Consider the following 21,702-nt stretch of genomic DNA (forward strand, 5'->3'; position numbering starts at 1 on the left):
CCTAGCTGGGGTTTTTGGTGAATTTTTTGAGTTGAAAGTTTATTTATACCAACTTTGGAGCTGAAAAGAGAAACGGGTAGTTTGGATTATGGAAATTTTAAGTACGGAAAAGGATTAAAATTATCTTTAAATTATTCGAAATAGCTTAAACATACCCTTAAATTATATTTCGGCTCAAAAATATCATTTCCGTCAACGTATTGGGCCACACCTACCCTTATTTAACAGAAGCATCCATGTGTGTGTTAAATGTCATATGGATGCCACATGGACACGCCAAACACACTCCACTGTCACATAGATGAATTAAATCCCTAATTTCACTTTTTCCCCCTCATTTCATCCTTTCCCTTAGAAACAATTTCACTCTTTCCCCCAAATTTCAAAATCCTCTATCAATTCACTTGAAACATCGTATGCAAGAAGATGTCAGATGTCATTGGAGTGAAATTGTTTCCAAGGGAAAGAATGAGATGAGGGGGGAAGTGAAATTGTTTCTAAGGGAAAGGATGAAATGAGGGGGGGAAGAGTGAAATTAGGGATTTAATTTGTCTATGTGGCAGTGGGGTGTGTTTGGCGTGTCCATGTGGCATTTTACACACACATGGATACTTCTGTTAAATAGAAGGGTAGGTGTGGCCCAATAGTTTGATGGGAAGGGTATTTTTGAGTCGAAATATAGTTTAAGGATATATTTAAGCTATTTCGAATAGTTTAAGGGTAGTTTTGACTCTTTTCCGTTTTAAGTATTCCCACTCCTCACCATAGTTGTTGTGCTTTTTATTTACATGTCTTTTAAGAAAAATATTTTACATTTGAAGATATAATCTCTTTTCATTGAATATTTAATCTATTTCATGAATAACATGACTTTTTCCAATCTATCAATTAAGTAGGCGATCAAGGGAATAACATAGCTACGAGTGAATGTGTTCTGTTCAAACCCATGTAACTATCATGAAAAAAAATGAGTATTTAGGGGGTGAAGGAATTTTTTTTTTTTAAAAAAGTAAGTTATTTCTTATTTATAACCTAGTATTTTAACGAACATTATATGGAATGAGATAGGGTAGGGGGTGTGGATGATGAGGGGCTATGGGGAGTGGGGTGAGGGGTGGATGTGTTGGAGAGCGGCTAGAGGCAATTAATGTGAAATGTGGAATTTGTTTTTCCTACTAAATCCCAACCTCAAATTCTATTCAAGTCCATATCATTCCAATACTGAATTAAACATTCAAAAGATACATCAGAAATTAAATTATTTCTACACTAACCACTATGCTATCACAACTCTCTTTCCTTTATCCAAATTTAAAAATGATTAAGACTATGCAAAAGGAACATAAACAAAGTTAACTGTAAAGTAATTAAAGTACTTGAAGAAATATACTAGTAAAAGGCAACTCAATCTTACTACAACAGGACTATTAGATAGGTTTCATATTGGAAGAACAAAAGACTGAGCAATCATCTTGCTAATTTTTTGTAAGTTAAAGGATACTTACAGAGGAGACATTAACCTACTTAAGTATGTCAATATACAGTTCTCAAAATGTCAGCAGTTAGAACGAAAAAACTAAGCAAACTGTAATATCTATAGAAAGCTTCTCCTACTTAAAAAGTCATAAAGGGTAATAAATACACCATATATATGAACACCTCTTGCTTAAGATCATACATTTCCAAGTGCCCCTATTAACTTGATGAATATGTCTTTCACAGGGACACATGTATCTTTTACAGTATTCTTGATTCTGGAATCAGCAAGGTAGAGTGATCTTGGTTTATTCTTTGACATGTTTGGCTTCTTCGATAACTTCCCACGAGACTTAGTATTAAAGGGACTATTTTTCCTAGCTTGGGAACTTAAATCTCCAAGTTTCTTGCTGCTGTGCTGAAGGTTCTCATACTTAGTTGCAGAAGAGGTAGAACTTGTGTAACAGACGGGAGTTCTCTTTGAAGTTCTCCAAACAAGTTGAGGCATTCTGCATTTGTTTTGCAGTTGATCAGAGCTCTCCTTTTCAACAGGAAGCATTGAGCTATCATACAATACTTCTATGTTGATGGGGTGCCCGACGATTGCCTTTCCATTTAATCTACTCATTAAGGAAACAAGGGGAGTATGCTCTCCTCTATAAGTGCTTTGAACTGTCATATGCACATCTATTAATGTCTTGGTACTATTCTTCTGCGTGGTGAACTTTGAACTAAGGCTTTGGATGCTGGTGTCCTCTGTGAAACTGTTTCCTGGACTAAGCTGAGACTTCTGATTGACATCCCTTGACATGATTTCAAATGATTCAGTCTTAGATCCAAATTCAGTACTTCTTTCATTAGTTGAAACAACTGATCTGCTCTTAAAATGTTGATTATGCACTTTCCCATTGTGCTTCCATTTGTTGACTGCTGGACGACTGATGACTTTGAAGTTCATCTTCGTTGGTTGCAATGCATTGTTACCTGAATTTTCAGAACAGATCAAAACAGCACAGCAAACAGTATCCAATCAATTGCTTGGTCCTGAAACTACTCTAGACATTTGCAGTGCTCTTTCTATTAAGCAGCATCATTCTGAGGGAAAGAAAAGGAAAAAATTTCCATCTTTCATCAAGTGATTTACTCCTATGATTGGTAAACTTAAATCATATGATGTAAGGTATATTCTTTGATGTAAATTTTCTAAAGTTGAAGTCACTGGCAATGCCGTTTCTATGACATTACAGTAGCACACTGATGTAATAACTCGAAGAAACTGAAAGCAATGAAGAAAAGTGTGCTACAGTGCTAGTGCTTTAGGTATCATTGCTCATAAATATAAGGCGGAGATCATTATGTAACATCTGCTCAAATATGAGAAAGGCAACACTTGAAAAAACAACCAGTTCGAATTATGCTAATTAAGGAAAGATGAGGATTTAATTCGCAAACACACGACTTTCTCAAAGAAGATGGAATCGAAAGGAGATGTACATGTATCAAAACAATTAACAAAAGGATTAAAAAAAGAAGCAGAGGATAAACATTAACCTGCAGTTGTCTCTCTCTTTTTATGGGAGCTCTGTGATTCACTCTTCAAGGAACTCATCGACTTGGAAGAAGAAATTTCTGTAGCATGAATAGAGGTGGCAACCATATTTGATGATTGAGAATGAACTGATTTCTCCAAGAAAGATATCGAGTCGATAGGGGAGTAAAAACATCTGCTTCTCTTTGCTCTTTGATTACTTTCTCCATGAGTCTCACCCTCTTTGAATCCAGAAAAAAATACTGTAATGTACAAACAAAATTTACGAACAGATTCCTTAGTTGATTTTATTTAAGAAGCTTTCAAGATTACAATGATGAGACACTTTTTTCCTTAATGTGGAATCATGAACATTATATTTAGCAGTCATCTTGATTGAGGTCAAATTCCCTCCTAATCACTTTTCTATGAGCTAAAACATCATTTTATGCTCGAATAAGCATCGATATCCTCATCAATTTTCAGTCTAATACAACAAAGATGCAACAGCTAATCTGAGTCTAACAGCTAAAATACCTGGCCTTTCCAGTTTCTCTTGGTCTTGCTTCTCAAGTTCAAGAGCATGAAGAATTGCATCTTCTCTATGTGCATATTTCAGGCTTTTAGTATAGGTAAAATTCTTGGATGATTCAGCTTTTTTGATACAACCATCGAACTCACCACATCGAAATGCCTTTACGCGGCTAGACTTCTCCAAATTGTACCAATACCTGATAATTTCGTTATACAATTGCACACAAACATGATTTCACATCGTCATTTACTGATCTTAAGAACCACAAAAGCTATCAAGAAACACACTAAAGGAACAAGGCAGCAACATATATGACACAGTTTTATCCTGCTTCACTGTTTCCTCTGTGATCAAGAAGCTCTCTAGAGGTACACAGGTTAAACTTACCAACAGCATCAAGAGAAAAAAACACAAATGAAACTGAGAAAAACAAACTATAGTGCTCAACCTAAGCTGTGAAACCAGCAAAAGAGACAGCTCCTATGGTAATGACAGAAAGGGTCTTAAGTCAAAAGTTTGATTTTAAAACATATTTAACTTCTTTTCTCACATGCAAAACAAAATAAACAATAACCAACCTTCATTTCTATGAGTATAACAACATTCAACAAAATTCTGCTATATTTTGTTCTTACTACTTGGCAGCAAAAGACGGTAGAAAAAAACCCATCTTTTCTTGTTCTTACCAAAAAAAATCCACCAAATCTTAACTCCCTACCAAGAAAAAACAAAAGGGGTCCTCAAGAATCCCATGTTCTAACTCCTAACAACACAAAAACCACAAAATAAGCATAAAAAAAGAAGAGCTAAGAAGCATACACAGAAGCATCATCTCTCCCAAGAAGCTTAATTGGAAATCTTGAACTGAAATCAGTACGAGAAAGAATCCCAGAAGTTGGGATTTCATTGCTACACAATATTCTCCCAGGCCACCATGTTCCATTTTGTCTCAGCACCCAAACTACACTACCTCCTCTTCTTTCTATAACAGGTCCTCCCATTTTTTTCTTACTGAAAACAAAGAAAATCTTCAGATTCAGCTCCTTAGAGAAGAAATTTAAAAAGGGGTTTTAGCAAAGTTTAGTACTTTCATCATTATCATCATCCAGCACACGCTAAAACTATAAAAAAAAAGTTGCAGAGCCAAGAATAAAGCATCCAATGGCACTCTGCTACCTGTTCTTTTTTTTTTTTCTCTTTTTGAATGTACGATTAGCGTACGTTGGCTCTCTTTTTTGTTTGTCTTTTTGTTAGGATTTAGGAGCATGGAGGGAAGCTGTTTGTGTGATTATTATCATAGTGTCCAAAATTAAGTTCAAAATATTTGTGCTCCTAATTATCTACCCTATGGGTCAAGTTGAAGATACTTCTATTATAAAAGTAATTTTTTCTAGAGAAAATGTTTTTCATATCTTTTGACCAATCGAACATGAAAAAAATTAGAAAATATTTGTTGGAAATTATTTTTCTCCTACTTAACATACCCTTAGTCTTTTTCAAAATAGATGTCACATTTTTTAATTTGGAAACAAATTACTACTATACAATTTTCATTTACCTTACCTGAGAAAGCTTTTGTAATCACATAAAAATTATGACATGTTTGAGGTTACAAGTTTGGTATGTTTTAGTTGCAGAACCTACAAGTTTCAAAATTATTTCTTTTTTCCCACTTTATGTGTTGTAATTACTCTTTGGAGAGCCAAAGATGTTTTTCATTGATCAAAACTTTTTTATGTCTTGTAATTGTGACTTGAAGTATTTTATTATGTAAAATTATGTGATCTCAATTTAAAAAAATTAGAAAATTCTATGTTCAAATTCTCACAGAAAATTAGATAATTTAACACTAATAAAATAATACATTATTTATATAACTCACAAAACTATGTTCATTATATACATTATAATAATTGTTTTTTTTTCTGGTCACTTTGACATGATTATGGTAAAAAAAGTTTACATGTTGAAGTTAACTCCTCTATAATAAGTGTAAATAGAAGAAACTTTTTCGGTTGGTGAATTGGTGATCACACTAACAAATGAAAAAATTGGATCATTTAAATTGAATTTTATATTAACAAAATTATTTCTGGTGCCATTTGCTTCTACATCTGCAATTATGGGTTTACATTTCTCATTAATAAATGATTTCAAAGGGGATGAGAATGTGGATTAATTAACTATGTCCAACGACAACAGCATGTTTGAAGACATCATGTATTCATCGACTTGACTTGATATAAACATCAAATACAGGTAAGAAAACAGAAAGACACTGCAGATGCATAAAAACAAGTTATCAAATGATTCAGAACTTAGCAGAAGAAAACAAGATGGAAGAAATCAATGAAACATTTGAGAAACAGAATTTTTTTTTAAAAATGGCTTGGCTACAAATGCTGCTGATCAAAGATGTACAATGACTTCTATCCAAAAGAATAGTCAAAATAGATAGAAAAGAATAAGCTATTTTTAGAACTTTACAATATTAGGATCTAAAAAGAACAGTGTGAGCACCATAATCTTTCTATCATGTTGAATGTATCATCACCTTGAAGGTGTTTCTGATGGCTGACTATTCAATGCAGAACTTGAGGGAATAGAAGGCATAGCTCCATTATCTTGAGACGATGAACCACCCCACTTGGGCTCTGCATCTGATGGCTCGATCACATGCACTGTGCCATCACTCATACCAAGAGCGAATTGATGGGAATCAGATGGATGTGCTGCTATCACTACAGGAAATGCAGCGCCGCTGCTTAAACAAGTGAAATTCAGATTAGTTGGCAACAGTTACGAAACGTTAACTCTGAATTCAGATAGCGTAATGAGCATGTCATTATTTCATGTCACTATGTAGAGAGGCTCGTGCCCCTCTTCACCAAATATAAGCAGAAATCCAAGTGCCAACTTTGTGCAACGTATTGTGTATTCAGTCAAGAACTTTCTTGCAAGTTTATTTCCCTCAAAATTGTCCTCCAGATAATGCAAAGTTTTACGGGGAAAATGATCATTTTTTCTTTTAGAATTTCATTTTCCTTTTGAACAAACACATGTATGCAAGAAAATCACTTTCCTTAACACTCACATACCACTCTAGAGTAATATATTTTCCAGCAGCTAAGTTGGTGTCCAAACAAAGGCAAGTTTCCAAGAGATCACTTAAGATCTGGCATCAGCATATAGCATCATAAAGTATAGTACTTTGTTTGCTTGGAATAGTTCAGGTACTATTCAGGGTCTGTTTTACACGTTTGATTAATCTTGCTATAGGAAACTATCCAAGGACTATAGTTATCTGTTGATCTCTTTGCTCCTCTATTGAACTTTTGTGTTCTTCAGATATTCTGTTTTCAGGGAGGGAATGGTTAAGATTGGACCTAGGCTTGGCAAAAGTCAAACTCAGGATCTCCGAGCTGGGTTACAGTTAGAATGGGTGACCTAGCGGCCTTTTAAATTTGTCCTTCCATTTACGCAAATTCATTTCAATCCACTAATGGAAGCCTGCAGTACTACTGTGGAAGAGGAGAGAGGTATAGTCACCACAGCCCATGAACTCTCTAGGACATGGCAACACATCAAGCTTCATTTTGAAGCATTTTGAGCAAATCAAAGCCCACTAGACAGACACTCCAACTCCCATATTTGGCACAATTGCACAAAACATGTGCAATACATCATTTATATGCATCAAAACAATGAATCTATCCAAGGAAAGCATGACTACCTGCCAATTGAAGATAAGTAAGCTGAGGGTGCAATTCTACATCGAAGTCTGAGACTGTCTGCATCAAATATTCCGATTGCACCATCACAGAATCCAGTAAAGATCAGCAGACCATCACATGAGTATATAGCACTTGAAATGGGAGCAGAAAGTGAATCTCTTGGATACCACTGCAACATATTAATGCTTAAATCATTTAATATTTGGACTGGGAAAAGTAAGGAATTAAAGAGTCGAACTTTGGAGCCATGATAATGAATGTAGCGTGTTCATAATAAAATATGCAACATGAAAGTTCTCTATTGTTGGGCCATGCCAAGCAATATATATGCAGCTACACTACCAAAGTATGCAAATCAAGTAAGGAAAGTAGAAACTAGGAAGAGCAAAGAATGTCAACACGGTAAAAGAATTAACTAATTTTTATAATGGGAACACAAAGAACAGAGACAATTGCATTGGTTCCCAGCAATTCTGGTTTAGCATTGCCATAATGTTGCTTGGACTCTTCAAAAATGTCAATAGGTGCGTGTCGGATTCGCCAAAAGTAGTGTATTTATGGAGAATCTGACAGGGGTGTGGCATCAAAGTGAAGTATCTGTGCAACTAAGCATAATAGATCCTAAGTACTTAATGATTATTTTCTATCGTATCTTGAAATACAGCATACCTTTGTAACACAGGAAACTTACCCCAAACAAACAAGAAACGTGCAATCAGTACAATCACAATTGAAGAGATGAGAATGTTATATACTGATAAGTGGAGTAAACCTAAATCACCTGCTTTCTGTGCAATCGATACAAATTCTATGTGCGCATCTAACAATAAACTAGTGTGAAGACTTACTGAACGTTGACATTCAAGCTGGGTATCATAGATTCCAATTTGGCTTTCATGAACTACTAGTATATGAGATTGGTCATTATGGAATTGGACTCTAGTTTCTCCAACTAAGGGAGCTTGGTGACCTGGCGGCACTTGTATAGGCCTTGCTTTTTTCTTTTCCCAGCCATCAACACTCCAGATACATAGCTGCATCACAGAACAAGCACCAAATATTCTGTTATTAGCATGTCATTAAAATTATACAACATTACTACTACAGCATCGACATGGCTAAATTGCGAAGGAAGCACAATTTCCCTCCGTATAAAGATGACAACTAAGATTCATGCATAAATGCAATCCACAAAATCCACAGGTACCAACAGTGCTGTCCCTTGAAAAAGGAAATAAATACAAGAGACGCAAAATTCAAAGAGGAGAAAAAACATCAACTTGCCTGTGCATCTGCACCTGAAGATACCAGTACATTCAAGCTCTGTGAAAATGCAAGGCCTGTGATTCGTTTCTGGTGACCCTTGAGCTTGATTTTGACCTATGACAGTGAAATCATAAAGAAGAAAACAGAAAAGATCCATCACCACAAAATTCTAAAGGACAGGCGGGAATAAGGAAAATAAAAAACAAAACTGATAAGCATAAGGCTTGGAAGAAATGTATTTAAATAAGCCTCTTGCGCTTGATATCGATGGTTCTATATATTCCTGACCTTAAAAGTATGTTTACTTTGAGGCAAGGAGTAAAAGCATGGTTGGTTACTGTGAAATGTTATGATTAACATCCATTTGTCTAAGAATAAAGGATAAGTAAAGGTTTTATATTTTCACGCTTCCGTCCAGTTTTAATTAATTGATAATGCTAGACAAGCATGCATGATCATATTCCCAACACACATGGCTAATGAGCAATGTAAACGAACAGGAGGATAAAGAGGAGAACATAGAAGCTACAAAATTAAGTTTCAGTACCAGAATAAACAGTGACAATCCAAATAAGCAATAGTGCAATACTGTTCCTTCGGAATGTCATGTACAATCTAGGACCAACACATAAAATAGGAAAAAGTACCTCATCAACCCTAACATTATATATCTGGATAGTGGAGTCCTCCATTCCTACAGCGATAACATTGTTATCTTGAGGATGAAATGCCAAATAGGTGGCTGCAGGGGGTGGTGGCATGAAAGTTGTCATCACCTAACCAGAGTTCATGTGTCAGTTTAGATGCACCAATTTATCATTGTCAAAGAAGGGACAAGTCAACTTTGTACATAATGATAAAAATGTTGACAAACTTCAAGATTAAGAACTAGACGAGATCATTGTCCACTCCTTTTTCCCGGAGAGGGTCAACAAACCTTGAAGGTCATCATGTTAAACAAGGAGACCTTCCCACCAGAAGCAGACATGACATAAGAATCATTTTTAGATAAAGCAATACATGCAGCTGCATCTTCAGCTGATTTCGCATCACCGACATCATTAGACATGAGTGCTCCATTTGTCGGTTGCCACAGTTGTGGAACAACTGCAGCGGAGGACTGAAAGAAAGAATTAAGTAAAGCAAACCAGTCAGAATTTTCTGACAAGAAAAACTAGTGAGAATTTGATGTGAGCCATATCGATACTCCAACTTAACCTTTCCAGATGGATTTCGCTCATTTCTCTGCCATTTCCAGAGCTTATGAATGGCATTAGAGCCCAGTGCCAGCACAGAAAGACCAGAATTAGTATAGAGCAGCCGCAGTACCTGCCATCATTACAATTCAGATGTCTTTAGGTTGCTGACAAAGACTATCAATCGAAGAAGCATTTTGTGCCTCAATGATACTAATAGCAACAATTCATATCCAACAAAGAAAGACACAAACATGCAGAAGGGGATTCTACACTAGTCTCCAGGAATAATTAAGAGTTGTTAAAGATCTAATCAAGCAAATAAAGAGTTTCCAAGGTTTCCTGTCACCCTTCATCAAAAACAGAGTTTCCGCATACTTGGCCACAAAAAAGAATCAAAGCCCCACATGAGAGAGTGGATTCGAGATATAATCAAGCAAATAGAATCGTCTTTTCTAAACCTTTTATATGATGTAGTCACACAATTCAATTCAACAAGGATTATAACAAAAGATGCCACCAACTTTAGTCTTCAAAAGAGAACCTTCCACAAGCAAGTGAATCTAAAAATGTAGATGAAGTTTTATAACAACCTTGCTGGCTGACAGAGGGTCTGGCAACTTTAGCGTTTTAAGTTGAGATGAGTCAGCAATGTCGGAGAATTTCCAGCTTTTAATCTTGTCCATATTTTCTGCAATTCTAGGTTTTACATCGGGAACTCTGCTGCTTTCCATGGCGGCCTATTGATATGACAAGCATGATAATTCAAATATAATAGTATCATACTTCAAACGACAAGATCAAGAAGCACCATGCATTTCCCTGTCAAAGGTAATAAAGAGGGGGAGGGGGAGATCATGGCAGATAATTACCAGATTGCCAATAGACATTGATTGCTGAGTTCTATCACTACGTTCAATGATTTGAGGTGCCGACCCAGATATATTAGGAATTGGACCTAAGGAACCAGCAATTGGTGGCTGCAAAGTGCATCAAGATTAAAGACAGCCATTATACTGGTAGTATGAATATGACAATTTACAAGTTAAGGGCCCTTTTTTTTCTTTTTTTTAATGACGAGGGAACCTGCAGCCGCTACCCATTGGGTGCGCACTGGGTAAAACCCCCGCTTCTATGCAATAGCTCGCAAACCACACAAGAGAGGTAACCCGCACTAGGCAATCCCGGTGCAACGAGCTCGACCTAGAAGGCAAACCCCTTGCTTTTGCTAGCAAGGGGTTTCGAACTTGAGACCCTCCAACATGGAAGTCCCAAGCCCAAACCACTGGGCAACCCCGAAGGGTATTCGTTAAGGGCCTTGTATAGCAATGAAACCATAACTCACCAAATGAGGATCAATATTACCTTAACATTGACATCAGAAAGCGCACGAGAACCCTCAAATGCCCTGCTCTCCAGCATCCTCAGCATTCGCTGTCCATCAGTGTTTGCCAGAACCTTGATTCCGTTATCACTCGTCGTGACAGCCAGCAATGAGCCTTCCTTATTGAATCTTAGTCTAGGACTGGCCTGAAAAGAAAAAATGGCGTTCAAGAATTCTCAGTTTCAATAATGTCAATCAAACAAATGAATTCAAGTAACAGCAATACTAACAGGCAATCCACCATCGCCATCAGTAGCTGTAAGCATGTTGGTATTATCCATTTCCCAAAACTTTATCTGGAACTCATCACCCGCAGCTAAGAAACGATTTCTCGTTGTGTCAAACTGCACAACACCTAATGAACGCTTTCTAAAGCCAGAGAATGTCCTCTTGATTGCTCCTTCACTCTCATTCCACTCTACGAGGTGGGATTCACCTTCTTTACTTGTCCCACAAGAGAAAAGTCTGAAAGAAGGTGGAAAAGTTAAGAGTGACTATAAAATATCAAACGCAAACAAGTTTCTCTTGTTTCAGAGATCTTTCTCAAAAAAGTGTCTCATTTCAGACATTTATCATAAAATCATGAAGGCCTCTTTACAATTCATTTTTCTAACTTCAATAAGCATCATTCACTCATTCACTGTTGCAGTCATATCTTCTACCATGACACCTTTGAGTATAAAACTCACCCTAATGAGTCCTCCAATGGCTTCATGTTTTGCCTTGGGGGTGCCCATAACTTTAGCCCTGCTTCATTTTTTGCGCAGTGGAATGTTTGATAAGAGTACTGAAGAAGGGACTTCTTAAAATTCTTAGGAATTTGAAAAAACCTCTGGAAAATCTACTACACGGAGCACTCTACCAGGAGTATGTATGAATTCAGAAAATAATATGATATTGAAGTGTGTGACCATCTCATTCAAAAGCTTAAATTATTAGAGAAAGCACACTTAATTTATTGAATAATGTCTTTCAACGCACCATCTTAAGTGCGGCTTATTCTTTTTCACGAGTCAAGCACGTGGAGATTCTCTTTGATAATGAGTGGCATGAGATCTCTACTACCATGTTGAAGTGTGTGACCATATCCACCAACTTAAGCTAGAGAGATACTTTTATATATTTAATCATGTCTTTCAATAAAGAAACCAAAATTATAGATAAAAGGAGGAAAACCAATGAAATCACAAACAGCAAAGGAATCAAAGATGATTGAGTTCAATACGAATTATGGCAGGTAAAGGCAATTTTTTGTTAACATCTGCCAAAAGAAGCTATGTTTTATTAGTTGGAGTGCACGCAGACGGCAGACTTAACAGCTCTAAAAAAAAATGGACAAGTGTTGAACTATTGACTCAAACATAGAGAGCTGACATTTACTGTTTGCAAAAGACTAAGATAGACTGCTGGGACATATCCTCAGTTCAAAAAATCTGGGCAAGATGGTTAGATTATGCCGACTTTTTGGACACAAAATGAATTGAACTTGACCAACAAGGCAGGTCACAGCCAGTAGTAAGGTCTGGATAAACAATACTATATATGGCTTAGCTGGATCGAAGGACTTTCAGCCGGCACTGATAGCAACAAGTCTCTACATATTTTTCTCATGCTTTATGCTGATGACTCATATTTTCTGATGTTTTTCTTGATGAAGTCAACCTAGAGTAGGCATTAGGCAATTAAGCATCTAAGCATTGTACTATTGGTTTATTTGAGGAAAATTCTAGGTAGACTATAAATCTCACATGAGCTATCTTTATCCCCATAAATGACGAACAGAACAGTTTTTTTGTAAAGGTGGTGTCCAGGCCAGCTTGTGCACACCTCGACTATTCAACGGGTACCTATTACCTCCCACCAAGTCTAAGTAGGTAGGGAGAAATCACCTAATGTTTTTTGTCTATGCCAGGTGCAAAACATTCATTAGTTAGCAGCAATTAAAGGTTGCGCAGTTGGTTCCTTCCCTACCACTTATCATGGCATCCCCTTTGGCTAAACACAAGGATGGGATTATATGGCAGGGGGGACTTGATAGGGTGGAAAAATATTTTCAAGGCGAACGAGACAATATCACTCATTTTGGGGAAGAATTGTCCACATTGGGTTCTAGATAGCAACCAACATATGTCATGTCTCTTTGCCCATTACTTGTTGAATTTAAGAGGAGACGTAAAAAGTTTAGAAGGAACAGGGACAAAGATACATTTCCATTAAACAAGAGAGTCCAGCAATACTACCAAAGAAAGTGGGAGGTTTTGGTATACAAATGTCAAAAACAGGATAATAAGATCCTTTTATTTACGTGACACCAGATATTTGGTGGAGTCTAAAAATATCACACTGCTGATTATTGGAATTCTTAAACCTTGGTGCTGTGGTTTGGAAGAGTATTAGGAACCTATGGAAGGATGTTCTTAAACTTCCAATTCTCAGCACGAAAAGTAGATGAAATTGAGATTTTGGCATGATGCTTGGGTTGGTCATACCTTGCTAAACTGTTCAGTTTTGCTCTAGTACTGAAGGGAAAGTGGCCAATTCAGTCTCAATCTGGATGAAACCTATCTTTCAGTGGGAACTTTGAAAATTGAGATATACACAGATCAGCCCAATTGTTAAAATAGCTAGCAGCTCTGCATATCAAATGGGAAATGAAAGACTAGATAAGATGGAATCACCTGGAGGATGGAAAATATTATTGTAAACTGGTTGTAAATTGTTGTCCTCCTCTATTTAACAACCTATATAATGACCTTATAAGTTGGAAATCTATCTAGGATAGTAGATCACCTTCTACAGTTGTTGGTCTTGGTCGATTGGGTCTCATAAAATCCCAATTGACACAAGTTAATCAACAGAAAAGAGGCACCAGCATATTCTAAGGTGATTTATGTGTGAAACGGAATGGGAAGACTTAAACCATCAATTAATTCAGCATCAAATTTCTGGACGATCCAGAGTATGTAACTCAACTCAAGGAGTTCATTGAGTTGGACTAGACGCAAGCTGAGCACACAAGACGGGAGGATATTGTTCACTACTCCAGCAAGTATTTTTTGGGTGACTGGCTAAAAAGAATCATAGGTGCTCCAATGGCAGGAGAAACCTGTCCATAGACCTTTTTTATAAGATGGGGTAGAAAACTTGTCCAGACTAGTTAATATTTTTGTGCTTTTGGGTTTTTGGAATGACATGCTGAATGCATATGATATACACAATCCGCTTGAAAGAAAGTGCAGAAAGATAACACAAAAAAACAAGAATAGAATGCGTTGTCTGAAATTTGAAGATAAAGAAGCTAGTAGATTTAGAATCATTATACTACTTTAGCTTGATATAAGGATGGAGAAAAAATGTAGAACCAAATTTGCATCACAAGGATAAGATCTTATTGAAGAAAGAAAAGTAAGATTACACGCATTGCATAAAAATAGTCAACGCTTCCTTGTTTGAAACAAATAAGGTCACTTACTAAACAAAGATCGAATTGTATGGACTTTTGGACCAACCTGGTTCCATCAGCACTATATGCCATTGTTGTGCACCAAAGACCAGGAGCATCATAATCTACTCTTGATCCCATGCCATCATACAGCCAAGCTTTAATTTTACCATCAATGGCCGTAGAGAAAATAAACTGCAAAATACAAATTCAGAAAATATTCTTCTTTTTCAAACACAAAATAATAAAATTAGAAGATGGTTTTCTTGCCCCTCAAAGAAGCCCCGTGAAAAAAGTTCAGCAGCCCAAGAGTCGATATTGTGAGAAAAGTAACCACAGAATGCAATTGGTTTACCTGGATACTCTCTTTGTAGTGAGGGCAGACAGAATATACAGGAGCTTCATGCCCCTCAAACATATGTTGCCTACGACCACTTACTGCATCCCAGACCTGTTACAAGAAAGCAAATAATGAAGAAAATAAATCCTACCATACGCCCATACCAACAGCTTTCTTCTGTTTTTTAACTAAAGGAAAGCATTACACCAATATTATGTTATCATGTCAAAGAGATTACCTTGATTGTCTTGTCATCCCCACACGTCACTATGCAGAGTTGCTTATTAGGGTGGGAAAATGCAATATCATTAACACCACCAGCATGAGCATCAATCTATAACATGAAAGAATATGAAGAGTTAATAAGTTATGTAATTATTGATATGAGGGTGTGAGATACAGAGAGAGTTTCTTTGCATGGCTTACTTCTAGATGCTGTCTCAATTCTCCCGCTGGGCTGTATGTGTAGATTTGAACAATGTGCTTCGAAAAGGCAACACCTACAAAAAGCAAAATGACAAAATCATGGGTACAATTGAGTTCCTAAAGCTGCAAAAACTTATCACAGAAAATAAAAAGTGAACCAATAAAAGACCATCTTACCAAGTATAGAACCATCTGGACCCCACACGCATCGATTGACTGATATAGTGGCATCTTTGACCAAAGCTGACTGAATGATAAGCAACCAAAGCATGTTAATTAGGGAGGCAAAAGTGAATCTTACAGGTTACAACCCAAAGAAGAAAAGGGAGAAATTAGAAATATGCTAAATTGAGGAAATATGTCTTACTCCCACCGTTCACTTTTACTTGTCACTTATTCCTAAAATAGATATTCATTTTTACTTGCCACTTTTGACATAACAAGAAAAGGCAATTCTTTTTTTTCCATGTTTTACCCTCAACATTAAATACTTGTTCTTCAAATCATTTTTCAAGACTTAATACAAAACATCATTTAATAGGGATATGTACCAATAATTGTTTTCTCAATGGTTGTGCCAAAACAGTGACAAGTAAAAAATGAACGGAGGGAGTAATATAGACACACTCTTTCCAATCCTGAATATAGTGAAACCTATTAACAAACTGAAAAAAATAAGAAAAAAGAGTTTTTGGAGCTTGTTTATTGGGGTTGGGGTGTATTCTGATTTGTGCTAAAAAGATGTTAATATGTGAACTGTGAAGTAAGGTGGTTCACACTTCACTGAACGATAGTATGCCAAGATCAAATAATATGCAGTACAATACTGAATTGTTTGGCATCTCATTATGGGACAAGATTCACACTTAAGTGCCCATTTGGCCATGACTATTTTCCACTTTTTTTCCAGAAAACTGTTTGGACATAGAATAGTTACAATTTTTCTGAATTCGAAAATCTCCCAAATGTTGTTTTCACAATTTTCACTCCAAATCACTCACATAAATTCAAAAACAATTCCGATTAGTATTCATGTTGAAACAACTCCAATTTCCAACTTCCAAATTCCATTTTCAACTTATTCCAAATTTCACAATTTTTATGTCCAAACGTCCACTTAATGATGGACTGGAAACAAAAGTTGTTTCACTAATTGGGGGGATCAAAGAAGCAATATTAGAATTCAAAAACCGGAAGAAATTCTCACCTGGAATGGCATTGAGCATGCAGATATATCCCAAACCTTGAAGGACTTGTGCGCTAACCGTTCTCGAGATCCAACTTCCCAAATGCTAATGTCACCAACATTGGTACCCACTACATGGTGATACAAGGAAAAGGTGGAAATTAGGACCAACAGAAATTCAAAACCACACAATGCCCCCTTCCCGTCCATGGGTCTATCTTACAAAATACTCAAATGATATATCTCAATTTTGAATAGGAATATGCACATAAACACCCAATCATAATTAACTAACTATAGAGGGGCCAATCAGAATCAACCTAGAAGAACAGTCTGTTGTTGTGGATGGAAATCCATGCTCATAACGTTAGATCCTTGGCTAAGATTCCGCACAACAGTTTTGGGAAGGTCATCCGGTGAATACATATTGGGAGGATGAGTTGAACCAGAAAAGGATACCTGGAGAATTAAAAAAAAAATGTGTTTGCTTGTCTTGTTAATCAATTCGGTTAAGTAATCTCGCAAACTTGCTATTTCCATCTTACTTCAATCTCACCTCATCAGATTGACCAGCACGCATTCGTTTCATCAAATGCTCTGATTCGGCCATTTGAAAGTCCATTCCAGGACCGCCTGGGTTAGCTCTTGGATGTTTTAGAAAGCCAGCTGATGACATTACAGTAGACAACTTTAGTTCAAGAAAAATGCTAACTTTCTGGAAATGCAACCACAATTTCCTCCAAACCAATAATAATATAACAGACCAGCGCCAGGAGCCTGCACGAGTCCAGGGGGACCAGGAGCAACAGCAGTGTGAGACATAGAAGGGTTTGCACTTGACATCCACCCTGCGATGGCACTTGGTGAAGGTGAAACAACTGGTTGGAATGGCTGTAATAAGAAAACTAAAATAACTGAGATACCACATGGAACATAGCAAATGGTTTAGCAGATAAGTAAGAGGTATCGTTCTTAAGGGAAAAAAATGTTTAATGAACTCTACTCACACTGTGTGCTCCAAGTGGAGGAAATGCCCCAGGCTTTGGAACTGGTCCAGCAAGAGGCGTATTTACAGGAGGAGGAGGCCGAGTTCCATTGCTAGAAGCACAAGTATGATCAGTAAAAAGTGTTTTAATATCAGGATTTGGACGTGGATTCTTGCATAGCTGATGCTGCCAGTTAAGACTGAAATCCAAATGACACAAAACTTAACAATGTAGTCTCAACAAGAAAATCAGATTATCACAGAAGGGGGTTGATCTCATCATTAAAAATATCAACAGCTAACAGCAATAAATATTATCATTAGTAGTAGCGGAATAATAGGCCCCCCAGGCATTGCTTCGCTAGGAATTGAAACAAACTTGATCGGCACTTCTAATTGAGGTAATCTTTAAATGGTTGATGGTAGATAATATCATGCCGAATCTCTTTTGCATATTATGGAAGTATAAGACGCATCAAACATCCCCAGATAGATAACCTCAGTGGATTAAATACAAGATATGAAGCACGCTTTAGCATAGAACCTTTGATTAATCAATGTCCGCAGTCGTGAAGCTTTGAAAGAGGGAAAAGCTAACTTGTCACGGAACAGAGGGTTTGCCTCGATAAGCTTTTTTAGTTCTACCAGCATAATATTTCTTGCCGACTTTGTATCCCCATATTTGGAGAGCTGCTCGTTCTGCCTAGGGATACAACAAAAGATTTTCATTTAATCATCACAAAAGGAAAGAGAGTACACATCACACTTCAAGCCAAAATTTAATACCTAAAATTGTCAAGAGTCAATAACTGGGTGATCTCCTTGAAGAGATCTTCATTAAAAGAAGCAAAAACCTTAAGGTCCTTCACAAGAATCTCAACTGCTTTTACTCGATCATGCCTGGCAGATATATTTCAGAAACCAACCAAATAATTAGAGGTGCTGCTGAAACTTATGGAACGATTTAATGGCGAATGACATTTGAACTCACTTGTCAAGAGCTTCAAGATATTTTTGCTTTCTTATTTCAAAGAAGATCTTCATTGAATAGCGGTTGTCTTCAACCTTTGTGAACCCACTAAGGTATCGCTCAACTTCATCCCATTCACCAGCTTGCACTTGTTCCTCAAAGTATTTCATGTTGAAGAAGAAACCAGATTCTTGCTCCAACCTAAAGTTAATATTCATGCAATTTTATGGTATAATGAACATGAGAAGAGAACTAGAGAATTAACATTACACCACCTTAAGAGTTAAAGAGTCATATCATCTAATTTGCTCTCTAGACTCTAGTTGAATGATGAAATAAGAGAGAGAACAATCAAAAAACCCAAAAGGAAACAATCATAAGATTTCAGCATTATGCTGAAAATTCCTTAAACAAAGAAAATCTAAATCTGACTCAAGGTGATCAGTTTGCTACATCACTCATCGAGTCTAATCGAAATGAGATAGGAAAGGAAAAAATCAATTTAGAATACTAAATCACATTTCATTCACTAAATTATATTGGCATTTGATTTTAATGATAAAAAGCTTAATAGAGAGAAACTTACTTATGAACTGTTTCTTTGAACTTCTCCTCATCCAAAAACTGGAGGATTAAGAAAACCAGTTCCCTACTCAAGGAAGACATGGTGACAGCTCCAGGAACTCCTAGCCACTCCAGTGCAAATATTTGGATGTTAATTAGCAAAAGCAGAGAAAAAGTGACCAAATTTTCCACCAATGGAGCTCCTTTGCTCCAAGTAATCAACTACTTAATCTAGATCACTTCCCCAACAACTAAGAAAATGCTCAAACTTTTCACAATGTTCCAGAAACAATAACTGTTATTAGCTGAAAACACAATGTAACAACACCAGGGATTCCAACAAAAATCACTTCAATCCTTGCTCTTTCAACTTCCAGACCATACACATCAAACAGAAAAGCCAGTACTTCCTGCCTTCACCACCAAAATGCAATGCAAAAAAAAAGAACCTCCCAAATCAATGCATCCAATTCAAATCCCAAGAAGATGCCACCCCCAAACCCCAATCAAACCACCACAAAAACAAACCCCCAAAACTTTCTTGGAAAATGAGCTCCTCCAAATAACCCCCAAAACCTCAAATTCCTAACACAAAGTCATAAAAATCCAATCTTTAAGCTACACAAACATTAAAAAACAACCCCACTTCAGTTTTCCTTTAAAGAACTCATTTTTTCTCAAAATCCAACAATAATGAGAGCAAAAAGGGACTCTTTTCAGATCTGGGAACATAAAATATCTTAACAAGAATGCATATGTTGAAGAGTTAGAAGCTACTTTACTTGTTTATGACAACCCCCACATGATGTTTAAGCAAAAGCTAGGGTTTTTTTTTCCTTTTTTTTTGTTTCCTCTGTAGAAGAGAGGACTAAATACTGAAAGGGACTTCCTTTTTTACTCTTTTTTCTTCTGCAGACAACCACCCACTACTCCTACTTCTCTTTCTTTCCCTTCTTTGTATTCACTCTTTTTCTTTCTCTTTCTATATATATTTATAGCATGTGTTCCATTTTTTTGTGCTCATTCTTGCTTTTTATACAAGGGGTGGGTGGGTTTTTGTTGGGTTTATGACTTTTTTTTTTTCTGAAAAAACACATGAGTGATCTCAAATTCTTTGCAGATTGATAAAATGACAGTATGGTGAGTATAAGAGAATGTGACAGTATGTTGTGTTGAAGTTTTTGCTATATATTTGTCTGATTTTAATTGGTTAGTGGTTGGATATAATTGAAAAAGTTGGTAAACTAAGCATGGTTTATTTCATTCGTCTTAATTTATATGATGTAATTTGACTTGATACGTAGTTTAAGAAAAAAATAAAATTAAGCATTGTTTCTATCCCAATTTCTATATGATTGTGATTCAACTGAAACTAAGGACCTGAATGGAATGAAATTTTAGAGCTCCCGCGCGGCAATCTAAAGAACGAAGAATCGCTATTAAATGAGAACGAGTGAAGTGAGTAAGTACGGAATAAGTTAAATAAAAGTTATAGCAACAAGCTACTATGAAATGATTGTGTTGAAGTTTCAAACGTTGAGCTCGCTAGTTTTTTTTCCAAATGAATTGCTTAATTCTACTTCTTTCACTTTCTTTAGTTATTGATCACTAATCTAAATAAATAATAGTTATATATATTTGTATGGTTATAAATTATTTTAAAATTCTAAAATTGATTTAAAAAATTAATCTAAGTTGGGATTGAGTATTATTTTTTTCTCTGGACAGCTAAAGCAAACACCACAAAAAATAATAATATTGTTTTAACTTTTTCAATCAAACTGCCCTCATAATTAAGTCATGTCCTTTTGATGTGATAATTGTTTAATCCTTTCATTTTACGATGATTATACATTTATCAATAATTGAAAAATAATGTTTTATATATATTTTTCATAAATTTGTTTTAGTGAAAATCTTATTAAATTCTCCATGAAGTAATCTACTTATAGAATGATATGAAAAAAAAGAAGTGGTTGCACTTTTCAAAGTATAGAGTCAGAATTAAACCTTTAACATGTCATTTAGGGTTAGTGATTGATGAATAAGTTATATCAAAATTTATAATGGTAAATTATAATACAAAATTAAAAATGAGATATTTGTGGATAACTAGATATATTTTATTAGTAGACGTTTGATTCAATTTAAAACTTATAGAGTATAGTAAGTAGACGTTTGATTCAATTTAAAATTTATAGAGTATAGTATATATAAAATATGTGAATGATTTTACTAGATAAATTGAGATACACTTTAAATTTTATTTTTATTTCTATTTAAAGAAAATTAGAGAAGGACAATTTTATTATTATAATATTTTATTTTTTAATTTATCTGATATTTTTATAATCCTATTAAATTTGAATATGCAATTTAATATAATCACTCGTTATTTCTTAGGGATCCAATATTGCACTTTCATCTAGGGTGTGTTTGGTATGAAGGAAAACATTTTCCGGAAAATGTTTTTCCAATTTTCTCATGTTTGGTTGGGCTAAATCTTTTGGAAAATGTTTTCCAAATCAACTTATTTTCCTCAAATTTGAGGAAAATGACTTTCCTTCTAAACTTAAGGAAAACATTTTCCAAAACTCTCTTCCAACTTCAAATTACAATTATTTTTTTGTTGAAAAAATCAATTTATTTTGTCCCAACCCTCAAACCACG

General features: G+C 35.8%; 2 protein-coding genes across 4 annotated transcripts; both read right to left on the bottom strand.

Annotated features, from left to right (window-relative positions):
• Positions 1–1,422: 1,422 nt before the first annotated feature.
• On the bottom strand, positions 1,423–4,807 carry LOC125826994 (uncharacterized). Its single transcript, XM_049506350.1, has 4 exons — positions 4,359–4,807; positions 3,542–3,735; positions 3,028–3,267; positions 1,423–2,460 (listed from the first exon to the last, which is right to left on the bottom strand). Exons 1-4 carry the CDS (start codon positions 4,538–4,540, stop codon positions 1,673–1,675), a joined length of 1,404 nt encoding a protein of 467 aa, XP_049362307.1. The 5' UTR covers positions 4,541–4,807; the 3' UTR covers positions 1,423–1,672.
• Positions 4,808–5,835: 1,028 nt separating this feature from the next.
• LOC125826982 (protein TOPLESS-RELATED PROTEIN 2-like) lies at positions 5,836–20,014 on the bottom strand. Of its 3 annotated transcripts, none has more exons than XM_049506337.1 (25): positions 19,055–20,014; positions 18,490–18,669; positions 18,285–18,398; positions 18,043–18,201; positions 17,521–17,698; positions 17,278–17,404; positions 17,070–17,179; positions 16,834–16,972; positions 16,535–16,644; positions 15,505–15,574; positions 15,328–15,401; positions 15,140–15,235; positions 14,917–15,012; positions 14,629–14,756; positions 11,350–11,584; positions 11,101–11,265; positions 10,608–10,715; positions 10,329–10,475; positions 9,758–9,868; positions 9,477–9,659; positions 9,187–9,315; positions 8,558–8,653; positions 8,122–8,307; positions 7,273–7,442; positions 5,836–6,303 (listed from the first exon to the last, which is right to left on the bottom strand). In XM_049506337.1, exons 1-25 carry the CDS (start codon positions 19,132–19,134, stop codon positions 6,090–6,092), a joined length of 3,405 nt encoding a protein of 1,134 aa, XP_049362294.1. In that variant the 5' UTR covers positions 19,135–20,014; the 3' UTR covers positions 5,836–6,089. The 3 variants fall into 3 exon arrangements, with proteins under 3 accessions (XP_049362294.1, XP_049362295.1, XP_049362293.1); XM_049506338.1 differs by having other exon boundaries at positions 7,270–7,442; positions 17,284–17,404; positions 19,055–20,013; XM_049506336.1 differs by having other exon boundaries at positions 7,270–7,442; positions 19,055–20,013.
• Positions 20,015–21,702: the final 1,688 nt, after the last annotated feature.

Source organism: Solanum verrucosum, unplaced genomic scaffold (assembly GCF_900185275.1).
Source record: "Solanum verrucosum unplaced genomic scaffold, falcon-dt-bn FXZP01000060.1, whole genome shotgun sequence".
NCBI classification, from domain to species: domain Eukaryota; kingdom Viridiplantae; phylum Streptophyta; class Magnoliopsida; order Solanales; family Solanaceae; genus Solanum; species Solanum verrucosum.